Here is a 27,500-nt window from a genome sequence, read left to right as displayed (position 1 = left end):
AACTTTTTGTGAAACAAATGTGACCTGACGTTTCAGTCCACTAGATGGTGCCAAGAGCTCACCCGAGTTTATCGCAATACATTGTTTCGCAATATTGTGATAATATCGCAGTATTGTGACTTTATTATCATGATAATATCCTATTTTCACTTAAATATCGTTATAGGTCGTATTCTGATTTAAATATTGTGATAATATAATGATTGTGATGTAATATTGTGATAATATCGTATCATGATAATATATTGCATTTTGACTTAAATATGGTGATAATATCATATTTTGGCTTAAATATCATGATAATATAATCATTGTGACTTAAATATGGCGATATTGTATTTTGACTTAAATATCATGATAATATTAATCATTGTGACTTAAATATCGCAATATCGTATTGTGACTTAAATGTGATAATATATCATACTCTGATTTAAATATCAAGATAATATATCATATTGTGATTTAAATATCGTGATAATATCATAGTGTGATTTAAATATCGTGATAATATTGTAGTGTTCTTTAAATATTGTGATAATATCGTATTGTAATTTAAATCGTGATATTATATAATATTGTGATTTAAATATTGTGATAATATAGTATTGTGATTTAAATATCGTGATAATATCGTAGTGTGATTTAAATATCGTGATATTATATAGTATTGTGATAATATCATATTGTGATTTAAATACTGTGATATTATATAGTATTATGATTTAAATATTGTGATAATATATAGTATTGTAATTTAAATATGATAATATATCATAGTGTGATTTAATTATCGTGATAATATAGTATTGTGATTTAAATATCGTGATAATTTCCTATTTTGATTTAAATATCGTGATATTATATTGTAGTGTGATTTAAATATCGTGATAATATCCTATTTTGATTTAAATATCGTGATATTATATAGTATTGTGATAATATATGGTATTGTGATTTAAATATGATAATATATTGTAGTGTGATTTAAATATCGTGATAATATATTGTATTGTGATTTCGGTCTGTCTTTCTTTCTTTTGACCTCTGTAAAACCACAGCGTGGTGTTTTAAAAGCGAGGAGGAAACTCTGGAATCCAACATTCATTATTCATCAACAGACAGATTCCTGAGAACGTTGAGAGGGGGCGGGGCATCTATCGCCCTCATCGTGGTGCTTATATTTCACTTTCAGCTCATCTTCAATTTCCATTATTCATCACAAAAGCCAAGCCAAGCCTTTTTTTGTTACACAGAGTGTTTGACACTGACTGGCCCCTCCCCTCTCGCTCTGTCACACACACACACACACACACACACACTATTATTAATCACACTCTTATCACCTCCTCACATCTTCACCACTATTTGCTGTTTAATCACTAAAATAATCCGAGTGGAGGGGGCGGACGAGGCCAGTGGTTTAAGAGGTAGTGATGTGGGGGGGGGGGGGGGGGGGGGGGGCATCGTGTGTTAGGTTGCCATGACGACCAAATTGGAAAAAAGGGTCAGATGTAGTTTATCTTATCAGTGAAAGGGAATGGTTACTAATTACAGATAGGTGGTACCAGAGCTCAGTCCACCAGGCCTTGCTTTAAAGCACTATCAGCGATCCACACCGGCCTCATATTAGTATAATCACACACACACACACACACACACACCCTGACTGCATTATTTAAACGTGATGATGATTTCTGTGAGAGAACGTCTCACCACTGTAACTCTTTTAAAGACGCAAACAACACTTTATGAACTCAGCAAAAACAAAGACAATATGGATTTTTATGTGTTTGCAGTGATCAGAACTTTCAAAGTAGACACAGGCTTGGAGTCGCTGTCCGTCTGGAACTCCTTCCCCAAATGTTATTGTGTATTTACAGTGTATTTTCAGTGTATTTTATAGTATAGTTTAGTGTATATTTTACAGTGTATTTAAAAGTATATTTTACAGTATATTTAACAGTATAGTTTGTGTATATTTAACAGTGTATTTAACAGTATTTTTTAGTGTATTTTATCATATATATATATACAGTATGTATATGATTTATCTAAAGTCTCGAGTCATTTACTTTGTTGAACAGAGGAGTCATGTTTGAAAAACACATTTTTAATATTAGTGTTTTATTTTTTTAAATAACTTATTTTCAAATTTAGGCTGATTGAGTCGTAGAATATGGACGTGTGTGTGTGTGTGTGTGTGATCTTGTCTCTGCACCCTTCCATTTATCATCTTTGACATTTGGCTGTACTCTCTCTGTATCTCACCGTCATCTGAGGAAAGCACATTTTTCCCATCACAAATCCTGTTGTGACTTTTTGCTGCTCTGGTGTGTGTGTGTGTGTGTGTGCGTGTGCGTGTGCGCGCGTGCATGTGTGTGTGTGTGTGTGCGAACATAACTGTCGGTGTCGAGGTTTTTTATACTTTTGTGTGTATTTTTAGTTTGATCAGCAGAATAATTATGGATCTCTTGCTCACACACACACACACACACACACACTGGCTGTGTTAACATGGATGTTATCTGGTCACTGCGGGCTCCACTGATGCCCTCCTTCCCTCCCTCCTTCCCTCCCTCCCTCCCTCCCTCCCTCTTGAAATCAGCCTCTTCCTCGGCGGCTGCCAGCCTTTTCACTGTTGTTATATTTAACCACTTATCTGCTTTACATCCTCTCTCCGTGCTCCGCCGGCCTATCGCTGCTGCCACACTGTTACTGCTGTTACTGCTGTTACTGCTGTTACTGTTACTGCCGCCGCCACCATCACACTTTATTTTTATTTTTATTTTAAGCCGTGTGACAGGAGGCGCAGATAACGGATTCAAAGCCAAGTAGTGAGTGAAGTCTCCCTCCTCCTCCTCCTCCTCCTCCTCCTCCTCTCCATCTGAACTCTAACAAAAACACACATATTACCCATCTTTCCGTATCTCTTTTCTTTTTCTGTTTCTTTATCTTCATCACTTCTCTGCCCTTTTACCCTCCACCTCCCTGCCTCCTCCCTCCTCTCTCCTCCCTCCTTTCGTCAGTTTGAGAAGCAGCTGAAGATGACACTGATGTATAATTCTGATTCTGTCATGTGGAACAAAAGCAATATTGACTTTTATTCCAAACCTGCAGCTCATGCCACGCTCAACTTCAAGCACAAGTCTTTTTCCTTGTATTTTTCTAGACTGCGACCAAACATCGGTTTTCCAGTGCAACAATGTTTTTTAATTGCAAGCTTTTTAAACTGTTGTTTATTTATGAATAAAAGCCACATCAGTTTAAGTCTGAGTGATTATCTCACTGTGAGACTTTTGTAAACCACTCACACAGGAGCTGCTGGTCCTCTGCTGCCTCGTGTGGTCACTTTGTGTCACTGAGTTAAGTCTAAATGAAATATCATTCAGGAAATCAGACATTTGAACTTAGTGATGGATAGAGTTGTTCCGATTCCGATACCAGTTTCGGAAATGCCTCCGATACTGCCGAAAATGTGGGCATCGGTATCGGCGAGTACTGGAGTCCATGCACCGATCCGATACCACGTAATGTATTAGAGCTCCGTTAGCTCTGACGCGGTTCTTCTTCGCCGCTCTTTTGATACAGATGCGCTGTGCTGTGTTTTAGAGGCGTGAAGAAGAACTGATCACCCGACACCTGTAGACAAGGAGCTACAGGTGTCGCTAGCTCCGTTAGCGTTGTTAGCTGCGCTAGCTCCGTTAACGCGCCTACAGTCAAACTGGAGCGACCCGTTTATTAAACGTAAAACAGTTAAATAAAAGTTAAAAAAAAAGTAAAAAAACTATTAAAAGCAGTAAAAAAAACCAGTAAAAACAGTTCAAAAACAGGAAACTGAAGTGTGTAAACCACTCACTCTCCCACACCAAAGTCCATAGAGAAAATCAGTGATTTTAACATCACACACACAGGAGTTGTTGATCCACTGCTGCCTTCATCACTAAGTTCTAATGTCTGATTTTTACAATTCGGCTTTTAAAATCCTATATTCAGATTAACCTCAGTGACACAAAGTGACCACACGAGGCAGCAGAGGACCAGCAGCTAAAATCACTGATTTTCTCTTTGGTGTGGGAGAGTGAGTGGTTTACAGACTGAGTAGAAGCGGCACAACGATATGAACAACAGAGTCATGTTGTGCTGATCGTGTGTGGTGTGTCTTTTCTGTTTGTCATGAATGAGGTCAGCGTGTCACACAGTTCAAATAGAACATGAGCGCGCACACACACACACACACACACACACACAGACACACACACACACACACACACACACACACACTCAGACACACACAGACACACACACACGCACACAGACACACACACACACACACACACACACACACACAGACACACACACACACACAGATACACACACACACACACAGACACACACACACACACACTCAGACACACACACACACACACACACACACACACAGACACACACACACGCACACAGACACACACACACACAGACACACACACAGACACACACACACGCACACAGACACACAGACACACACACAGACACACACACACACACAGACACACACACACACACACACACAGACACACACACACGCACACAGACACACACACACACAGACACACACACAGACACACACACACGCACACAGACACACACACACACGCACACAGACACACAGACACACACACAGACACACACAGACACACACACACACACACACACACACAGCTCAGTCGTGTTTTGGTCTGATGGCTGTTTTCCTTCGCCTTGCTGTGTTTAGTCTAAGTGGAGCTGAAACATCTGTGCACGTGTTTTAGTTCCGCACAGTCGGTGAGAAGCTTCAGGGCCGAGGCCACGTCTGTGGGAGGAGGAGGAGGAGGAGGAGGAGGAGGAGGAGGAGGAGGAGCGCAGAGAGTCCAGGTCTCAGTGTGAACACTGAGCTGGTTCATGTCAAAGACGGTGGGTCCAAGGGCAAGCGAGGGAGGAACACAGTGGAATGAGTCTCTCTCTCTCTCCTCCCCCCCCGCCCCCCCCCCCCCCCCCCCCCCCCCTCCTGCATACCATCATAATCTCTCATCAGCCTCCCGTCTGTTTTCAAGGTTGAGATCAATAAGGAGGGATTATACACACTCACTCTCCCACACCAAAGTCCATAGAGGAAACCAGTGATTTTAGCTGCTGGTCCTCTGCTGCCTCATGTGGTCACTTTGTGTCACTGAGGTCAATGTGAATGAAGGATCTGCCAGGTCCAGGACCAGATCTGGTCTCATGTCACCATATACACATGTAAATCTAGACCACGTCTGAGTGAAGACACTGTGACCTGAGGGAGGATTCACAGACACACACACGCACACGCACACACACACGCACACACACACGCGCACACACACACACACGCACGCACACGCACACGCACACGCACACGCACACACACACTGCAGTGTCTGCAGCTCAGACCTTGTGAATGAATCCCATCGATAAATTTCACAGCCACAACCACGTCGACAATGACCTGCTGCTGTGTGTGTGTGTGTGTGCGTGCTGTGCGCGTGCGCGTGTGTGTTTCCAGCGTGAGACTCAAGGCTGAGTGTGTGTTTTATATCAGTGCAGCAGCAGCAGCAGATATGAAGACAAATAGTCTCTTAGATGATGATGATGACGAAGATGAAGATGGTACAAAGATGAGACGACCTCACACACTCTCTGACCTTGTGTCCGTGTGTGTGTGTGTGTGTGTGTGTGTGTATAATCGATGATGAATCATTTAGCGATTGTTTCCTGATCAGTTTGTGTTTTTTGTAAAATATCGACTCGTCAAAAAATGCATTTTATAAACGTTATTGTTTTTCTGTTTGTGGTCTTTGATGGGAACAGGTCACTTTTTACACTCTTTACACACTTTACACTTTTCACACACTTTACACTCTTCACACACTTAACACTCTTTACACACTTTACGCTTTTTAAACACTTTAAACTCTTTACACACTTTACACTCTTTACACACTTTACACTTTTTATACACTTTAAACTCTTTACACACTTTAAACTCTTTACACACTTTACACACTTTATACTTTACACTCTTTACACACTTTACACTTTTCACACACTTAACACTCTTTACACACTTTACGCTTTTTAAACACTTTAAACTCTTTACACACTTTACACTCTTTACACACTTTACACTTTTTATACACTTTAAACTCTTTACACACTTTAAACTCTTTACACACTTTACACACTTTATACTTTACACTTTTTACACACTTTACACTTTTTACACACTTAACACTCTTTACACACTTTACGCTTTTTAAACACTTTAAACTCTTTACACACTTTACACTCTTTACACACTTTATACTTTACACTTTAAACTTTTTACTCACTTTACACACTTTACACTTTTTACACTCTTTACACTTTTTACACACTTTAAACTCTACACACTTTACACACTTTATACTTTACACTTTTTACACACTTTACACTTTTTACACACTTAACACTCTTTACACACTTTACGCTTTTTAAACACTTTAAACTCTTTACACACTTTACACTCTTTACACACTTTACACTTTTTATACACTTTAAACTCTTTACACACTTTACACTCTTTACACACTTTATACTTTACACTTTAAACTTTTTACTCACTTTACACACTTTACACTTTTTACACTCTTTACACTTTTTACACACTTTAAACTCTACACACTTTACACACTTTATACTTTACACTTTTTACACACTTTACACTTTTTACACACTTAACACTCTTTCCACACTTTACGCTTTTTAAACACTTTAAACTCTTTACACACTTTACACTCTTTACACACTTTACACTGTTTATACACTTTAAACTCTTTACACACTTTACACTCTTTACACACTTTATACTTTACACTTTAAACTTTTTACTCACTTTACACACTTTACACTTTTTACACTCTACACTTTTTACACACTTTACACTCTTTACACACTTTACACTCTTTACACTTTTTACACACTTAACACTGTTTACACTCTTTACACTTTGTTACACTCTTCACACACTTTACACTTTTTACACACTTAACACTGTTTACACACTTTACACTCTTTACACTCTACACTCTTTACACTCTACACTCTTTACACTTAAGTCACTACACTCTGCCTCTGTCTGTCTCTCTCTCTCTCTCTGTCTCGCTGTCTCTCTCTGCCTCTGTCTCTCTCTCTGCCTCTGTCTCTCTGTCTCTCTGTCTGCCTCTGCCTCTGTCTCTCTGTCTCTCTCTCTGCCTCTGTCTCACTCTCTCTCTCTCTGCCTCTGTCTCTCTGTCTCTCTCTCTGCCTCTGTCTCTCTGCCTCTGCCTCTGTCTCTCTGCCTCTGTCTCACGCTCTCTCTCTCTGCCTCTGTCTCTCTGTCTCTCTCTCTGCCTCTCTCTCTCTGCCTCTGTCTCTGTCTCTCTCTCTCTGCCTCTCTCTCTCTGCCTCTGTCTCTCTGCCTCTGTCTCTCTGCCTCTGTCTCTCTCTCTCTGCCTCTCTCTCTCTGCCTCTGTCTCTCTGCCTCTGTCTCTCTGTCTGCCTCTCTCTCTCTCTCTGCCTCTGTCTCTCTGCCTCTGTCTCTCTGCCTCTGTCTCTCTGTCTGCCTCTCTCTCTCTCTCTCTCTCTCTCTCTGCCTCTGTCTCTCTGTCTCTCTCTCTGCCTCTGCCTCTGTCTCTCTGCCTCTTCCTCTGCCTCTGTCTCACTCTCTCTCTCTCTGCCTCTGTCTCTCTGTCTCTGTCTCTCTCTCTGCCTCTGTCTCTCTGCCTCTGTCTCTCTCTCTCTCTGCCTCTGTCTCTGTCTCTTTGCCTCTGTCTCTCTGCCTCTGTCTCACTCTCTCTCTCTCTGCCTCTGTCTCTCTGCCTCTGTCTCTCTGTCTCTCTCTCTCTGTCTCTCTCTCTCTGGGAAAGTTCTAATCTGTTTCTTTTTTCTATCTTATCAGTGAAACTTTTATCAGCAGTTTTTCTTCAGTCGACTGAAACTGAAACAGTCTGAACTCAAACTGTCAACACACGCTCTTCTCCTCTAATGTACTCATGTACCTTCACCATGTGTACTTAAAGTACTTTCTTTCTTGCATACTTTATGTACCATTTTAATTGCATACTTTATTTAGTACTTTTCTTTAAATACTCTCTCCTCTACCTTACGTGTGTACTTTCTTACATATGCAAGTACATGTGCATACTTTGTTACCTACTTATCTACGCATTTTGTTGCGTACTTTGTTCCATGCTTATTTACTTACTTTGTTTCCTACTTTGTTATGTACTATGTTACGTACTTCGTTACAGACTTTGTTGTGTCCTTAATGTGTACTTTATGTACTGTTACGTACTTTATGTACTTTGTTGCGCACTTTGTTACATACTTTGTCGCATACTTTGTTACGTACTTTGTTGAGTACTTTGTTGCGTACTTTGTTACGTACTATGTTACGTACTTTGTTACATACTTTGTTGAGTACTTCGTTGCCTACTTTGTTGTGTACTTTATGTACTATGTTACGTACTTTGTTATGTACTTTGTTGCGTACTTTGTTACGTACTTTGTTGCACACTTTGTTACATACTTTGTTACGTACTTTGTTGAGTACTTTGTTGAGTACTTTGTTACGTATGCATACTTTGTTGAGTACTTTGTTACGTACTTTGTTATGTACTTTGTTGAGTACTTTGTTACGTTCTATGTTACGTACTTTGTTACGTACTTTGTTGCGCACTTTGTTACGTACTTTGTTACGTACTTTGTTGTGTACTTTGTTTTGTACTTTGTTGCGTACTTTACTTTAATATGATGTAAAATAAATGATCTGCTGTTGTTTCTTTAAAGTATTGTTTAATGAAGAATTTTTTTATAAAACTGCTTCTAAATATGGTGAAATTCTGCTGTAACACAAAAATACTTTTACTATTTGTCATCAATATTAGGTGTGTGTGTGTGTGTGTGTACGTACAGCAGCAGCAGCTACATGGCAGCTCTACTATCAGCTCTGTTCCTACATGTGCAGCAGTAACGGGGAGATTTATTTCCTGGGGCGTAGCTGCTGCCGCCGCTGCTGCTGCTGCTGCTGCTGAGTGTTTGTCCTGAAGGAGGCGCCGTCCTATCAGATCAGCCCTCTGACTGTGAAGAGGCTTCTGATGTTCTTCTCCTCCAGGGCGAACGTTCTCCTCTCTCCTCAGGAGCCAGTGTCCCTCACACTGGCACTGTGTGGGACTGTAGGGGGCGCTGTGGCTGCTTTACCTGCTCCCTCCATAAGTTGTTTTTCTCCACCTTTGATCGCAAATGTGAGCCCCTAAAATCAAAACAAAGCATCACACAAATCGGACGTGGCGAGAAATTTTGTAAAATAATGAAAATGTGAAAAACTCATGCAAAATGGCTCTGTAGCGCCCCCTCAGGTGAAAGATCAAAGTGGTGATGGTGTCATTTTAGATGATTTTTTAAACTTATAATAATAATAATAATAATAATAATAACGCTCTTCCGCGATGGTATTGTTGTTGTGTCATATTCACCTCAGTCGGGTTATGTTTTGACATCATTTCTTTCTTCCATCTCTCTCTCTGTTTTATCAGGAAGACTTCTGTTCTCATTAAGGAGTTAATTTTCTCTCCTATCTCTGGTTCGTATAGTCGACCATAAGTACTGTGAATTCTTTACATTCTCCCCTCCACTTGTTATCAAAAAGAGAAAAGATGGAAATGGAGGGATATGTAATCGTTTAAGTCGTCTCTTTCTCTTTCCTTCTTTTTCCCCCGTCTTTGCAGCGGTGTAAAGAAACGCAGCAGAGAATCAGACCAGCTCAATAATTCAGTTTTTAAAAGCGAGAGGATGGAGGAGGAGGAGGAGGAGGAGGAGGAGGGAGGGGTAGATGTGGGGGGAAGGAAGAAAAAAAAATGACTTGATGAAATTCCGCTATCAGCTCCGAACCAATATGCAAAATATCTCGCTGGAAATCAAATAGCTATTATGTTTTCATTTCCACGTCGGCGTATTTGCTTAATGAAGAGGAGACAGATCAGACCGGCAGAGAGAGTCTGCAGCGGACGATAACCGCCAACGGCTCGCAGCTATCCACGCCGAGTGACGCTCCCAGTCACCGCACCAACACGAGGAGGAGGAGGAGGAGGAGGAGGAGGAGGAGGAGGAGGAGGAGGGGGGTGACGGACGATCAGGGACAGAGAGAGAGAGAGGAAGAAAAGAGGTGGAGGTGGTGGTGAGGATAAGGATAAGAGAGGATGAGGAACGGACAGATAAAGAGAGAAAGAGAGGAGGAAGTGAGAATAATAAAGGAGAGATGAGAGAGAAAGAGAGAGACTGAATATTGATGCGACTGTGAGGTGTTCAGGGACCTGGAAAACTAATTATTATTCCTAGAATTTCTTCAAACATGAGGCCAAAAAAACAAAAACACAAGCAAATTATGAATGAATGTAAATGAGGATTTTAAAATAAATGTAAATAAAGTCAGAGACTGAATATTTGTTTTATTGTGATACGTTCAGGGACCTGGAAAACAAATGATTCCCCAGGAATCCTTCAAATACTCTTGCTAATTATGTTTTAAATACACAGAGGGACCTGAACATCTATTTATTTAACAAACACAAGACACTTTATTTCACATTCACAGATTCAGCTTTATTTTTATATTGTTTTTTTTAAATATGACCTTTCTTGTCAAAAGTGATGTCGCAGATGTGAATGTGTTGTTGTGGTGGTTTGGTTTGTGATGAGGTGATCATTTCATAATCACTTCATCTATGATTCTGGGAAATGTCAGATAACAGAAACAAACAAGTCAGCAGGAAGACGACGACGCTGCTGCTGATTTCAATCAAAGAAATCCAACAACAACAAAATCATCAAATCAATCTTTTTTTTTTACAAACAATCAGAAAAACTATAAATTAGTTGTGAGTGTTTTTAAAGTTGTGATTTGAGGTGGGTTTTTGTTGCTGATTTGAGGTAGATTTTGTTGATTTGAGGTCGTTTTTTGTTGATGATTTGAGGTAGTTTTTGTTGAACAGAGGTAGTTTTTGTTGACGTGAGGTAGTTTTTGTTGATGATTTGAGGTAGTTTTTGTTGATTAGAGGAAGTTTTGTTGATTTGAGGTAGTTTTTGTTGAACAGTTAGTTTTGTTGATGATTTGAGGTAGTTTTGTTGATTTGAGGTAGATTTTGTTGATTATTTGAGGTAGTTTGTGTTGTTGATTTTAAGGTAGTTTTTGTAATTCATTTGAGGTGGTTTTTGTTGTTGATTTTAAGGTAGTTTTTGTAATTCATTTGAGGTGGTTTTTGTTGTTGATTTGAGGTAGTTTTTGTTGATGATTTTAAGGTAGTTTTTGTAATTCATTTGAGGTGGTTTTTGTTGTTGATTTGAGGTAGTTTTTGTTGATGATTTGAGGTGGTTTTTGTTGATTTGAGGTAGTTTTTGTTGATGATTGGAGGTAGTTTTTGTTGATTTGAGGTAGGTTTTGTTGTGGTTTTTGTTGATGATTTGAGGTAGTTTTTGTTGACCTGAGGTAGTTTTTGTTGATTGGAGGTAGTTTTTGTTGATTTGAGGTAGGTTTTGTTGAACAGTTAGTTTTTGTTGTTCATTTGAGGTAGTTTTTGTTGTGGTCTTTGTTGATGATTTGAGGTAGTTTTTGTTGTTGATTTGAGGTAGTTTTTGTTGTGGTCTTTGTTGATGATTTGAGGTAGTTTTTGTTGTTGATTTGAGGTAGTTTTTGTTGTGGTTTTTGTTGATGTCTGAGGTAGTTTTGTTGATGATTTGAGGTAGATTTTGTTGATTTGAGGTAGTTTTTGTTGTTGACCTGAGGCAGTTTTTGTTGATTAGAGGTAGTTTTTGTTGATTAGAGGTAGTTTTTGTTAATTTGAGGTAGGTTTTGTTGAACAGTTAGTTTTTGTTGTTGATTTAAGGTAGTTTTTGTTGTGGTTTTTGTTGATGATTTGAGGTAGTTTTTGTTGATTTGAGGTAGTTTTTGTTGATGATTTTGAGGTAGTTTTTGTTGTTGATTTGAGGTAGTTTTTGTTGATTATTTGAGGTAGTTTTTGTTGAACAGATTTAGTTTTTGTTGATGATTTGAGGTGGTTTTTGTTGATTTTAGGTAGTGTTTGTTGTTGACCTGAGGTAGTTTTCGTTGATGATTAGAGGTAGTTTTTGTTGATTTGAGGTAGGTTTTGTTGAACAGTTAGTTTTTGTTGTTGATTTGAGGTAGTTTTTGTTGTGGTTTTTGTTGATGATTTGAGGTAGTTTTTGTTGAACAGAGGTAGTTTTTGTTGAACAGAGGTAGCTTTGTTGATTATTTGAGGTAGTTTTTGTTGATGATTTGAGGTAGATTTTGTTATTCATTTGAGGTAGTTTTTGTTGAACAGATTTAGTTTTTGTTGATGATTTGAGGTGTTTTTTGTTGATTTGAGGTAGTTTTTGTTGAACAGAGGTAGTTTTTGTTGATTATTTCTGATTGATCATTTGAGGGTTGGATCATGGATCACAACAAATATAGCAGCGTGTGGAAAGCTGAGAGTTTAATTCTCTTCACTCTGATCAATAAGTGACTCTTCTACAGGGCGTCAGCTTCCTGACTCTTCCCCCTTCTCTCTCTTAAAATATCCTCTTCATGTTTCCCGTCACAAGAACAGCCTTGGTACTTCTCTCTAAGGTAAATTTTACTGTGTGTATGTGTGTGTGTGCTTTATTCAGAGTTGTTGACCAGGGTTGGGTTAGAGTTCGATGTAGTGTGTGTTGGTACATCGAGGTAGTTTTTGTTGGTACATCGAAATAGTGTTTGTTGGTACATCGAGGTACCGTTTGCTGGTACATCGAGGTAGTTTTTGTTGGTACATCAAAATAGTGTTTGTTGGTACATCGAGGTACTGTTTGCTGGTACATCGAGGTAGTTTTTGTTGGTACATCGAGGTAGTGTTTGTTGGCACATTGAGGTAGTGTTTGTTGGCACATCGAGGTAGTGTTTGTTGGTAAATTGGGGTAGTGTTTGTTGGTACATCGAGGTAGTGTTTGTTGGTACATCGAGGTAGTGTTTGTTGGTAAATTGTGGTAGTGTTTGTTGGTACATCGAGGTAGTTTTTGTTGGTACATTGAGGCAGTGTGTGCTGGTACACCGAGGTAGTGTTTGTAGGCACATCGAGGTAGTGTTTGTTGGTAAATTGTGGTAGTGTTTGTCGGTAAATTGTGGTAGTGTTTGTTGGTACATCGAGGTAGTGTTTGTTGGTACATTGAGGCAGTGTGTGCTGGTACATCGAGGTAGTGTTTGTTGGTAAATTGTGGTAGTGTTTGTTGGTAAATTGTGGTAGTGTTTGTTGGTACACCGAGGTAGTGTTTGTTGGCACATTGAGGCAGTGTGTGCTGGTACATCGAGGTAGTGTTTGTTGGTAAATTGTGGTAGTGTTTGTTGGTACATCGAGGTAGTGTTTGTTGGTACATCGAGGTAGTGTTTGTTGGTACATTGAGTTAGTGTTTGTTGGCACATTGAGGCTGTGTTTGCTGTTACACCGAGGTAGTGTTTGTTGGTACATCGAGGTAGTGTTTGTTGGCACATTGAGGCACATTGAGGCAGTGTGTGCTGGTACATCGAGGTAGTGTTTGTTGGTACATCGAGGTAGTGTGTGCTGGTACATCGAGGTAGTGTTTGTTGGTACATCGAGGTAGTGTGTGCTGGTACATCGAGGTAGTGTGTGCTGGTACATCGAGGTAGTGTTTGTTGGTACATCGAGGTAGTGTTTGTTGGTACATCGAGGTAGTGTGTGCTGGTACATCGAGGTAGTGTTTGTTGGTACATCGAGGTAGTGTGTGCTGGTACATCGAGGTAGTGTGTGCTGGTACATCGAGGTAGTGTTTGTTGGTACATCGAGGTAGTGTGTGCTGGTACATCGAGGTAGTGTTTGTTGGTACATCGAGGTAGTGTGTGCTGGTACATCGAGGTAGTGTTTGTTGGTACACCGAGGTAGTGTTTGTTGGTACATCGAGGTAGTGTGTGCTGGTACATCGAGGTAGTGTTTGTTGGTACATCGAGGTAGTGTTTGTTGGTAAATTGGGGTAGTGTTTGTTGGTACATCGAGGTAGTGTTTGTTGGTACATCGAGGTAGTGTTTGTTGGTAAATTGTGGTAGTGTTTGTTGGTACATCGAGGTAGTTTTTGTTGGTACATTGAGGCAGTGTGTGCTGGTACACCGAGGTAGTGTTTGTAGGCACATCGAGGTAGTGTTTGTTGGTAAATTGTGGTAGTGTTTGTCGGTAAATTGTGGTAGTGTTTGTTGGTACATCGAGGTAGTGTTTGTTGGTACATTGAGGCAGTGTGTGCTGGTACATCGAGGTAGTGTTTGTTGGTAAATTGTGGTAGTGTTTGTTGGTAAATTGTGGTAGTGTTTGTTGGTACACCGAGGTAGTGTTTGTTGGCACATTGAGGCAGTGTGTGCTGGTACATCGAGGTAGTGTTTGTTGGTAAATTGTGGTAGTGTTTGTTGGTACATCGAGGTAGTGTTTGTTGGTACATCGAGGTAGTGTTTGTTGGTACATTGAGTTAGTGTTTGTTGGCACATTGAGGCTGTGTTTGCTGTTACACCGAGGTAGTGTTTGTTGGTACATCGAGGTAGTGTTTGTTGGCACATTGAGGCACATTGAGGCAGTGTGTGCTGGTACATCGAGGTAGTGTTTGTTGGTACATCGAGGTAGTGTGTGCTGGTACATCGAGGTAGTGTTTGTTGGTACATCGAGGTAGTGTGTGCTGGTACATCGAGGTAGTGTGTGCTGGTACATCGAGGTAGTGTTTGTTGGTACATCGAGGTAGTGTTTGTTGGTACATCGAGGTAGTGTGTGCTGGTACATCGAGGTAGTGTTTGTTGGTACATCGAGGTAGTGTGTGCTGGTACATCGAGGTAGTGTGTGCTGGTACATCGAGGTAGTGTTTGTTGGTACATCGAGGTAGTGTGTGCTGGTACATCGAGGTAGTGTTTGTTGGTACATCGAGGTAGTGTGTGCTGGTACATCGAGGTAGTGTTTGTTGGTACACCGAGGTAGTGTTTGTTGGTACATCGAGGTAGTGTGTGCTGGTACATCGAGGTAGTGTTTGTTGGTACATCGAGGTAGTGTGTGCTGGTACATCGAGGTAGTGTTTGTTGACCTTTTGTCGTTTCTCTTCCTCTTGAAGGGTTTTTCCTGTGAACTTGACGCTGTAACAGTTGTAACCTGCAGCACTTATCACTCTGGCCTTGATGATCCGGTCCTTGTCTCTCTGCGGTGGGACGAGGAGGCGAGAGACAAAGAAGGGACATTTGTCCTCGGATGAAAGTGGAGCTGCAAACTTTTTCCACTCTTGAATTTGTCGTCTGAAAAGCAGAGATTGATTCATTAAACCAGAGCTGTAATGAGGAAAGAAATCATAATTCAAACTTTAAACATGGAATATAATTGGAATTTTATAGCGAGGACTGCCTTTGTACAATTATGATTAAAGCTAAATTAATTGTATGAAAATGTCCTCACAGATACTGAAAATGAGATCCAGCGAAGCTCAGACCTAATTCTAAAAATACTGTGTTCAGTATCGATCTTTTTTATTTCCTCCGTCGCCGTCTTCCTGATGAAGGTCCAAATGTGGCTGCCGTGTTAATTTTATCTGAAATTGGAGTGAAACCATGTAGGCGTGGAAGTTGAAATTAGCCTAAAGATGTTTCATTTACAAAGACAGAAACACTTTCTCCGTCTACGATTGTTTCCTGCGTATTATCTCTGCCCACGTTTAATTGCTTTGGAAGTGAAATTAACAGAATTAGAAAAATTGCCTCTCCCTTCTTCTACGAGTGTCTTTATTCACGGGCATTGTTGTTGCTTTGTGTAGATTACAGACGCCTTTTGTTCCAGCGTTGTAAATATACACGCCCCGAGTCACGGCTTTAGCTCAGAAACAAATCAACCCCTCCTCGCCTCCTTCACCCTCCTCATCCTCATTCACTCGTTGGTTCAGTGAAACCTTGTGGAAATTAATTTGTCACCTGCACAGACTGAAGCAGGAAAGGTGGGAAATAAAAATCCCTGTGTTCATTTTCACTGGTGAAGCCGCAACGTCCCACCCTCCTTGACTTTCTTCCTCCTCCTCCTCCTCCACCTCCTCCTCCTCATGGGGGTTATTATTATGTGTGCAGGTCGTCTTCACCCTCGGCAGCAGCTCATTAACCCTTGCTGCTTCACACTCTCTAATCCTCTTAAAAGAAAACGTCACCTTGAACGAATCATTTCATCGTGAGCTGAGCGAGAAGAAGCGTTTTGTCTGACGAAGACGAAGAGCGTCTTTGATCATGAAAAACCCAGCAAACCTTGAAACTCTAATAACTGCGACGCTGCTTTTAGACGTGAAGGAAACAAAAGAACGATTAGATATAAATATTAAATATATATGTTCCCAACAGTGTCTTTATTGCATATTTTATTTTTGCTAAAAAAATAACAAACATTTTTATTCAAAGACTTATTTCTTTTTGCTGCATTTCCATTTATTTATTTATTTTAAACACACACACATCCATTTTTACTTTGTCATTTTTCAGCTCCTTTAATGTGAATATTTTCTACTTTCTGTCATTTTTCAGCTCCTTTAATGTGAATATTTTCTACTTTCTGTCATTTTTCATCTTTAATGTGAATATTTTCTACTTTCTGTCATTTTTCAGCTTCTTAAATGTGAATATTTTCTACTTTCTGTCATTTTTCAGCTTCTTTAATGTGAATATTTTCTACTTTCTGTCATTTTTCAGCTTCTTTAATGTGAATATTTTCTTCTTTCTGTCATTTTTCAGCTTCTTAAATGTGAATATTTTCTACTTTCTGTCATTTTTCAGCTTCTTAAATGTGAATATTTTCTACTTTCTGTCATTTTTCAGCTTCTTAAATGTAAATATTTTCTACTTTCTGTCATTTTTCAGCTTCTTAAATGTGAATATTTTCTACTTTCTGTCATTTTTCAGCTTCTTAAATGTGAATATTTTCTACTTTCTGTCATTTTTCAGCTTCTTAAATGTAAATATTTTCTACTTTCTGTCATTTTTCAGCTAAATATATCCAGGTTTGACTGATGAATATTTTCATGGATTAATGGAGAAAATAATCCCCAGATGAATTGATTAATAAAATAATTTAGTGGCAGCTCTATATTTTAGTTTTGAACACATGTTTTTACAAAGTTCTAAGTCTTTATTTTAATTCCATGTTCATCTTCGTAAAAATAGAAGCACAGAAACTCAGCAACTTTCTGCAAAAACATGTAAAAAGTCCCACTTTCAGTGATATTTAGGAACCAGATTAGGATTATCAGATCAGATTATGGATGAATAAATGCAGCAACACTCATTATTTATTTTATATTTATATATATTTATATTTATTTTCCTGACCTCTTCATTTGCCATTTAAGTGAATGAATGAATGTCTAGTCAAGTCATTAAAAAAAAATTGCATTAACGGACTCCCATTTTTTTGTGTCTAATCTTCAAACAGATGAAAAGTGGAGTATAATTACTGTGGTCAGCAGGGATTATGAAAGTGTAATTGATATGGATCAGGCTGCCACTAATCGCTCTCTCGTTTAGCTTTAAGCTCCCTCTTGGCTTCTTGCTATTAATCTTCTGGATTAGATTCTTCAGCTTGTCCACTTTTACAAACCCTGGGTTTTATTTTATTTTAAATGAGTTCAGGTTTTTTTTTTTTCTAAGCACCAGTGTGTGTTTGGAGTGTTTTTAAAGATCTTGTTTAATGTTTCCCACTCTGGTTTGTTTGGACTCCAGGCCCATGACAACCATAATTACACTCCAATCCTCATCCTCATCCTCATCCTCACTCTGCTTAAATGACTCGTATTCTGTAAACATCACACAAACTTTTTTTAATCCAGAAAAAAGTAACATTTCATCACAAACTCCATTTGTTTTGTCCACAAACACAAAATCAAACTAGAAAATATTCACATTTAAGAAGCTGAAAAATGACAGAAAGTAGAAAATATTCACATTTAAGAAGCTGAAAAATGACAGAAAGTAGAAAATATTCACATTTAAGAAGCTGGAAAATGACAGAAAGTAGAAAATATTCACATTTAAGAAGCTGAAAAATGACAGAAAGTAGAAAATATTCACATTTAAGAAGCTGAAAAATGACAAAGTAGAAAATATTCACATTTAAGAAGCTGAAAAATGACAGAAAGTAGAAAATATTCACATTTAAGAAGCTGAAAAATGACAAAGTAGAAAATATTCACATTTAAGAAGCTGAAAAATGACAGAAAGTAGAAAATATTCACGTTTAAAAACTAAAAAATAGAAAATATTCACATTTAAGAAGCTGAAAAATGACAGAAACTGGTTTGAATTATGAATAAAACAAAATCAAAATACTTAAATATCATGTAATCAATGTCATTTATGAAAAATAGATGAATCGATTAATTGTAGGTGTTTTTTTAATTTGTTTTCAAAATACAATAATTCAATATTTTCTTTGTGATCGTTTTGAAACAAAAGTTCATCAAAAACACATTTGAGTTTTTATTGCACTCAGTTTATCAGGTTTCTTATCAGTTTTGGTTTATTTCATTGCATTGTTTGATTAATTGATTACGTTTAACGTCAGTGGTTTTCTTGTCGTTTGTCTCTTTGTTGAAGCTCTTTGTGACCACGCCCCCTTTTTATTTTAGTTTCGGCGCCAAAAGGAGAAAATAACAACACTGACATGATAAAATTCAGCGGTGTTCACTGTTCCCCGCCTCTTCTTCTCAGGCTCACTCGGAGAACTTGACGGCGGCGAGGACGACGTGCTGGACAACCACAGCCTATCAGGAGAGGAGGGCGGAGCCTCGGACCCCGATGATTCAATAGAGGGCGAAAACAGTTCCAGTCCAGGTCAGGAAGAGAAATGTCATCTGTAATATACAATTACCAACAATCAGTCTTAGAAGCATATATATACATATACATATACATATACAGTTTATATATATATATATATATATATATATACATATACATATATATATATGTATGTAATATATATATGTATATATGTATGTGTGAATATATATATATACAGTATGTGTGTGTATATATGTATTTATGTGTATATACACATAAATACATATATATATACACACACATATGTGTATGTGTGTGTATATATACATATATGTGTATTTATGTGTGTGTATATATATATATATATATATATACACATTATTACCAAGAGTTTTTTTTTCCATGAATCCATTTGTTATTTGGTCCAAAAAATGTCCGAAAATGTTGCTCAAACCTGGAAATGATAAAGTTTTTGTCCTCAAACACAACATGTGTTCAGTTTGAATGAATTCTTTTATGGAGCAAAACAAGCAGAAAAAATGTCAGAAATGATGTCACAGAGTCTGAGTATACGCTCAGATACATATACATTTATATGTGTATATATAATACATATATTGTATAGTAAAACAAAAACATTCATTCGCCAAAATAAAAGACCTCATTTCACCAACAAATATATCATAAAATATTCACATTTTTGAAGATGAAAAAAGCAGAAAACCTTGAGTTTTAATTATTTAAAATAACAACAACAACAACTGATTAACCAGTTGTGGATATAGTGGGTGGTTCATTCATTTAGAGAGTGAGTCATTTATAATGGATTATTTGTGGCAGCCTCAGTGTCAACGATGATGAATTCACCCTCTCACTCTTATTCTTTTGACTTATTCAACAGTTCACCTCTCTCTTTCTCTCTCTCTCTCTCTCTCTGTGTTTTAATCTGAAAAATTCCTGCTCTTGTGAAATTTGGAGGCTGCAGGTGATAAGAGTCTGTTGGTTTGCTCGGTTTGATAAAGCCATGGAAATTCTGTCAGGTGCTAATCGAGACCAGATTAGAGATTAGCTGGAGGTGTGTGCACGTGTGTGTGCGTGTGCGTCTGTGTGTGTCTGTGGGTGTGTGCGCGTCTGTGTGTGTCTGTGTGTGTCTGTGAGTGTGTGCGTGTGTGTGTCTGTGAGTGTGTGCGTGTGTGTGTGTGTGTGCAGGTATTACTAATGTTGTGGGGACCTAAAACTGTTTACACAGTCACATTATGGGGACTTGTCTTCCTTGTCGGGACAAAAATCAAGTCCCCACAACGTAAATGACTACATTTTTAGGTGAAGATATGTTTTAAGGTTAACAGATGTTCTCTTTTAAAAGTACTATATAATATTACTGCAGTAAACATCTTAGTCTATGACATTTGAAAGTACTCTATATAATATTACTGCAGTGAACGTCTTAGTCTATGACATTTAAAAGTACTATATATAATATTACTGCAGTGAACGTCTTAGTCTATGACATTTAAAAGTACTCTATATAATATTACTGCAGTGAACGTCTTAGTCTATGACATTTAAAAGTACTATATATAATATTACTGCAGTGAACGTCTTAGTCTATGACATTTAAAAGTACTCTATATAATATTACTGCAGTGAACGTCTTAGTCTATGACATTTAAAAGTACTATATATAATATTACTGCAGTGAACGTCTTAGTCTATGACATTTAAAAGTACTCTATATAATATTACTGCAGTGAACGTCTTAGTCTATGACATTTAAAAGTACTCTATATAATATTACTGCAGTGAACGTCTTAGTCTATGACATTTAAAAGTACTATATATAATATTACTGCAGTGAACGTCTTAGTCTATGACATTTAAAAGTACTCTATATAATATTACTGCAGTGAACGTCTTAGTCTATGACATTTAAAAGTACTCTATATAATATTACTGCAGTGAACGTCTTAGTCTATGACATTTAAAAGTACTATATATAATATTACTGCAGTGAACGTCTTAGTCTATGACATTTAAAAGTACTCTATATAATATTACTGCAGTGAACGTCTTAGTCTATGACATTTAAAAGTACTCTATATAATATTACTGCAGTGAACGTCTTAGTCTATGACATTTAAAAGTACTTTATATAATATTACTGCAGTGAACGTCTTAGTCTATGACATTTAAAAGTACTATATATAATATTACTGCAGTGAACGTCTTAGTCTATGACATTTAAAAGTACTCTATATAATATTACTGCAGTGAACGTCTTAGTCTATGACATTTAAAAGTACTCTATATAATATTACTGCAGTGAACGTCTTAGTCTATGACATTTAAAAGTACTATATATAATATTACTGCAGTGAACGTCTTAGTCTATGACATTTAAAAGTACTCTATATAATATTACTGCAGTGAACGTCTTAGTCTATGACATTTAAAAGTACTATATAATATTACTGCAGTGAACGTCTTAGTCTATGACATTTAAAGGTACTCTATATAATATTACTGCAGTGAACGTCTTAGTCTATGACATTTAAAAGTACTCTATATAATATTACTGCAGTGAACGTCTTAGTCTATGACATTTAAAAGTACTCTATATAATATTACTGCAGTGAACGTCTTAGTCTATGACATTTAAAAGTACTCTATATAATATTACTGCAGTGAACGTCTTAGTCTATGACATTTAAAAGTACTATATAATATTACTGCGGTGAACGTCTTAGTCTATGACATTTAAAAGTACTCTATATAATATTACTGCAGTGAACGTCTTAGTCTATGACATTTAAAAGTACTCTATATAATATTACTGCAGTGAACGTCTTAGTCTATGACATTTAAAAGTACTCTATATAATATTACTGCAGTGAACGTCTTAGTCTATGACATTTAAAAGTACTCTATATAATATTACTGCAGTGAACGTCTTAGTCTATGACATTTGAAAGTACTCTATATAATATTACTGCAGTGAACGTCTTAATATTACTGCAGTGAACGTCTTAGTCTATGACATTTAAAAGTACTCTATATAATATTACTGCAGTTAACGTCTTAGTCTATGACATTTAAAAGTACTCTATATAATATTACTGCAGTGAACGTCTTAGTCTATGACATTTAAAAGTACTCTATATAATATTACTGCAGTGAACGTCTTAGTCTATGACATTTGAAAGTACTCTATATAATATTACTGCAGTGAACGTCTTAATATTACTGCAGTGAACGTCTTAGTCTATGACATTTAAAAGTACTCTATATAATATTACTGCAGTGAACGTCTTAGTCTATGACATTTAAAAGTACTCTATATAATATTACTGCAGTGAACGTCTTAGTCTATGACATTTAAAAGTACTCTATATAATATTACTGCAGTGAACGTCTTAGTCTATGACATTTGAAAGTACTCTATATAATATTACTGCAGTTAACGTCTTAGTCTATGACATTTAAAAGTACTCTATATAATATTACTGCAGTGAACGTCTTAGTCTATGACATTTAAAAGTACTCTATATAATATTACTGCAGTGAACGTCTTAGTCTATGACATTTAAAAGTACTCTATATAATATTACTGCAGTGAACGTCTTAGTCTATGACATTTAAAAGTACTCTATATAATATTACTGCAGTGAACGTCTTAGTCTATGACATTTAAAAGTACTCTATATAATATTACTGCAGTAAACGTCTTAGTCTATGACATTTGAAAGTACTCTATATAATATTACTGCAGTGAACGTGTTAGTCTATGACATTTAAAAGTACTCTATATAATATTACTGCAGTGAACGTCTTAGTCTATGACATTTAAAAGTACTCTATATAATATTACTGCAGTGAACGTCTTAGTCTATGACATTTAAAAGTACTCTATATAATATTACTGCAGTGAACGTCTTAGTCTATGACATTTAAAAGTACTCTATATAATATTACTGCAGTGAACGTCTTAGTCTATGACATTTAAAAGTACTCTATATAATATTACTGCAGTGAACGTCTTAGTCTATGACATTTAAAAGTACTCTATATAATATTACTGCAGTGAACGTCTTAGTCTATGACATTTAAAAGTACTCTATATAATATTACTGCAGTGAACATCTTAGTCTATGACATTTAAAAGTACTCTATATAATATTACTGCAGTGAACGTCTTAGTCTATGACATTTAAAAGTACTCTATATAATATTACTGCAGTGAACGTCTTAGTCTATGACATTTAAAAGTACTATATAATATTACTGCGGTGAACGTCTTAGTCTATGACATTTAAAAGTACTCTATATAATATTACTGCAGTGAACGTCTTAGTCTATGACATTTAAAAGTACTCTATATAATATTACTGCAGTGAACGTCTTAGTCTATGACATTTAAAAGTACTCTATATAATATTACTGCAGTGAACGTCTTAGTCTATGACATTTAAAAGTACTCTATATAATATTACTGCAGTGAACGTCTTAGTCTATGACATTTGAAAGTACTCTATATAATATTACTGCAGTTAACGTCTTAGTCTATGACATTTAAAAGTACTCTATATAATATTACTGCAGTAAACGTCTTAGTCTATGACATTTGAAAGTACTCTATATAATATTACTGCAGTGAACGTCTTAATATTACTGCAGTGAACGTCTTAGTCTATGACATTTAAAAGTACTCTATATAATATTACTGCAGTGAACGTCTTAGTCTATGACATTTAAAAGTACTCTATATAATATTACTGCAGTGAACGTCTTAGTCTATGACATTTAAAAGTACTCTATATAATATTACTGCAGTAAACGTCTTAGTCTATGACATTTGAAAGTACTCTATATAATATTACTGCAGTGAACGTGTTAGTCTATGACATTTAAAAGTACTCTATATAATATTACTGCAGTGAACGTCTTAGTCTATGACATTTAAAAGTACTCTATATAATATTACTGCAGTGAACGTCTTAGTCTATGACATTTAAAAGTACTCTATATAATATTACTGCAGTGAACGTCTTAGTCTATGACATTTAAAAGTACTCTATATAATATTACTGCAGTGAACGTCTTAGTCTATGACATTTAAAAGTACTCTATATAATATTACTGCAGTGAACGTCTTAGTCTATGACATTTGAAAGTACTCTATATAATATTACTGCAGTTAACGTCTTAGTCTATGACATTTAAAAGTACTCTATATAATATTACTGCAGTAAACGTCTTAGTCTATGACATTTGAAAGTACTCTATATAATATTACTGCAGTGAACGTCTTAATATTACTGCAGTGAACGTCTTAGTCTATGACATTTAAAAGTACTCTATATAATATTACTGCAGTGAACGTCTTAGTCTATGACATTTAAAAGTACTCTATATAATATTACTGCAGTGAACGTCTTAGTCTATGACATTTAAAAGTACTCTATATAATATTACTGCAGTAAACGTCTTAGTCTATGACATTTGAAAGTACTCTATATAATATTACTGCAGTGAACGTGTTAGTCTATGACATTTAAAAGTACTCTATATAATATTACTGCAGTGAACGTCTTAGTCTATGACATTTAAAAGTACTCTATATAATATTACTGCAGTGAACGTCTTAGTCTATGACATTTAAAAGTACTCTATATAATATTACTGCAGTGAACGTCTTAGTCTATGACATTTAAAAGTACTCTATATAATATTACTGCAGTGAACGTCTTAGTCTATGACATTTAAAAGTACTCTATATAATATTACTGCAGTGAACGTCTTAGTCTATGACATTTAAAAGTACTCTATATAATATTACTGCAGTGAACATCTTAGTCTATGACATTTAAAAGTACTCTATATAATATTACTGCAGTGAACGTCTTAGTCTATGACATTTAAAAGTACTATATAATATTACTGCGGTGAACGTCTTAGTCTATGACATTTAAAAGTACTCTATATAATATTACTGCAGTGAACGTCTTAGTCTATGACATTTAAAAGTACTCTATATAATATTACTGCAGTGAACGTCTTAGTCTATGACATTTAAAAGTACTCTATATAATATTACTGCAGTGAACGTCTTAGTCTATGACATTTAAAAGTACTCTATATAATATTACTGCAGTGAACGTCTTAGTCTATGACATTTGAAAGTACTCTATATAATATTACTGCAGTTAACGTCTTAGTCTATGACATTTAAAAGTACTCTATATAATATTACTGCAGTAAACGTCTTAGTCTATGACATTTGAAAGTACTCTATATAATATTACTGCAGTGAACGTCTTAATATTACTGCAGTGAACGTCTTAGTCTATGACATTTAAAAGTACTCTATATAATATTACTGCAGTGAACGTCTTAGTCTATGACATTTAAAAGTACTCTATATAATATTACTGCAGTGAACGTCTTAGTCTATGACATTTAAAAGTACTCTATATAATATTACTGCAGTAAACGTCTTAGTCTATGACATTTGAAAGTACTCTATATAATATTACTGCAGTGAACGTGTTAGTCTATGACATTTAAAAGTACTCTATATAATATTACTGCAGTGAACGTCTTAGTCTATGACATTTAAAAGTACTCTATATAATATTACTGCAGTGAACGTCTTAGTCTATGACATTTAAAAGTACTCTATATAATATTACTGCAGTGAACGTCTTAGTCTATGACATTTAAAAGTACTCTATATAATATTACTGCAGTGAACGTCTTAGTCTATGACATTTAAAAGTACTCTATATAATATTACTGCAGTGAACGTCTTAGTCTATGACATTTGAAAGTACTCTATATAATATTACTGCAGTTAACGTCTTAGTCTATGACATTTAAAAGTACTCTATATAATATTACTGCAGTAAACGTCTTAGTCTATGACATTTGAAAGTACTCTATATAATATTACTGCAGTGAACGTCTTAATATTACTGCAGTGAACGTCTTAGTCTATGACATTTAAAAGTACTCTATATAATATTACTGCAGTGAACGTCTTAGTCTATGACATTTAAAAGTACTCTATATAATATTACTGCAGTGAACGTCTTAGTCTATGACATTTAAAAGTACTCTATATAATATTACTGCAGTAAACGTCTTAGTCTATGACATTTGAAAGTACTCTATATAATATTACTGCAGTGAACGTGTTAGTCTATGACATTTAAAAGTACTCTATATAATATTACTGCAGTGAACGTCTTAGTCTATGACATTTAAAAGTACTCTATATAATATTACTGCAGTGAACGTCTTAGTCTATGACATTTAAAAGTACTCTATATAATATTACTGCAGTGAACGTCTTAGTCTATGACATTTAAAAGTACTCTATATAATATTACTGCAGTGAACGTCTTAGTCTATGACATTTAAAAGTACTCTATATAATATTACTGCAGTAAACGTCTTATTTTATAATAATATCAATAACATAGTATTTGTTAAAGTGAAACAATGTTTAACTGTCGACAGTCAACAAGAACCTTTAGTTAGGAGGCGGGGTTGTGGGCGGTGCCTAATGGCTTCAACAGACAACAGGAGGCCGTCCAGCAGCTCCAGACAGAGTCCCTGTGTGAGGACAGACAGTGGACGTTTGTGTCCACTTCCATAGGATATTTTCATCCATTGTTTTTCTGTCGCCCAATCAGATGACTGTCATGGGCGGAGCTAAACCGTACCATTTCACTCTGGTACCCTGAGCCCTGCTACCCAATCAGAAAGACGTGTTTGTGTTTAAACTTAAACCAATTTAAACACCGACACGCCCTCTCCTACGGCCTCTCACATTACTGTCACAAACACTGAAGTGACAACGACGACGAGCTGTGATTGAAACTTCATTTTAAACCTAAATCTGAACTCAGATCTCATGTGATCCATCGGTGGGTCCTGATCCAGTGTTTGGGAAACACTGATCTCTCTCTCTCTCTTTGTGTGTGTGTGTGTGTGTGTGTGTGTGTGTGTGTGCTGCCATTATCAGTTCTCTGTAAATCAGCCATGTTTGACGAACCTGCTCTTTCAACCTGGGATCAATACCAGGTCTTTATCAGGCCACAACTGGCTAATAAAGGCAAGGCCTCTTATCCACCATCTGGAGGAGACACACACACACACACACACACACACACACACACACGCACACACACACGCACACACACAAACACACACACGCGATAACCGTCCTGATAACTTAAGCAGGAAAAACACTGGAGTGAGTTCTCTGTCTGTTTTCTCCCTCCTCATCCTCCTCAGGGTGACAGAGAGAGGCAGTGTGTTAATGCAGCGCACACACACACACACACACACACACACACAACTCTCCCCCTCTCTCTCTTTCTCAGAATCACTCTACAGTTGCAGCTTCACGCCAAAAAAAACTCAAGTTCACTTTTTTTTGTTATCATAAAACGATAACAGGAACCTGATGACACACACACACACATGTACACACACACAGACACACACACACACACACACACACACACACAACTACACGCACACATGTACACGCACACACACAACTACACGCACACATGTACACACACACACACAACTACAC

General features: G+C 36.7%; 1 protein-coding gene across 1 annotated transcript in view; it reads left to right on the top strand.

Moving 5' to 3' along the window:
• zfpm1 (zinc finger protein, FOG family member 1) overlaps positions 1–27,500 on the top strand; it is an 89,846-nt gene that overhangs the window by 26,210 nt on the left and 36,136 nt on the right. The window contains exon 2 of the mRNA XM_058646489.1: positions 18,824–18,946. Coding sequence (XP_058502472.1) covers positions 18,824–18,946 — 123 coding nt within the window. The remainder of the gene's footprint in view (positions 1–18,823; positions 18,947–27,500) is intronic.

The sequence above is a fragment of the Solea solea genome, chromosome 12, assembly GCF_958295425.1.
Source record: "Solea solea chromosome 12, fSolSol10.1, whole genome shotgun sequence".
Lineage (NCBI taxonomy): Eukaryota > Metazoa > Chordata > Actinopteri > Pleuronectiformes > Soleidae > Solea > Solea solea.
Note: the sequence above shows the minus strand (reverse complement) of the source record. Positions and strands in the feature narration are given on the sequence as shown.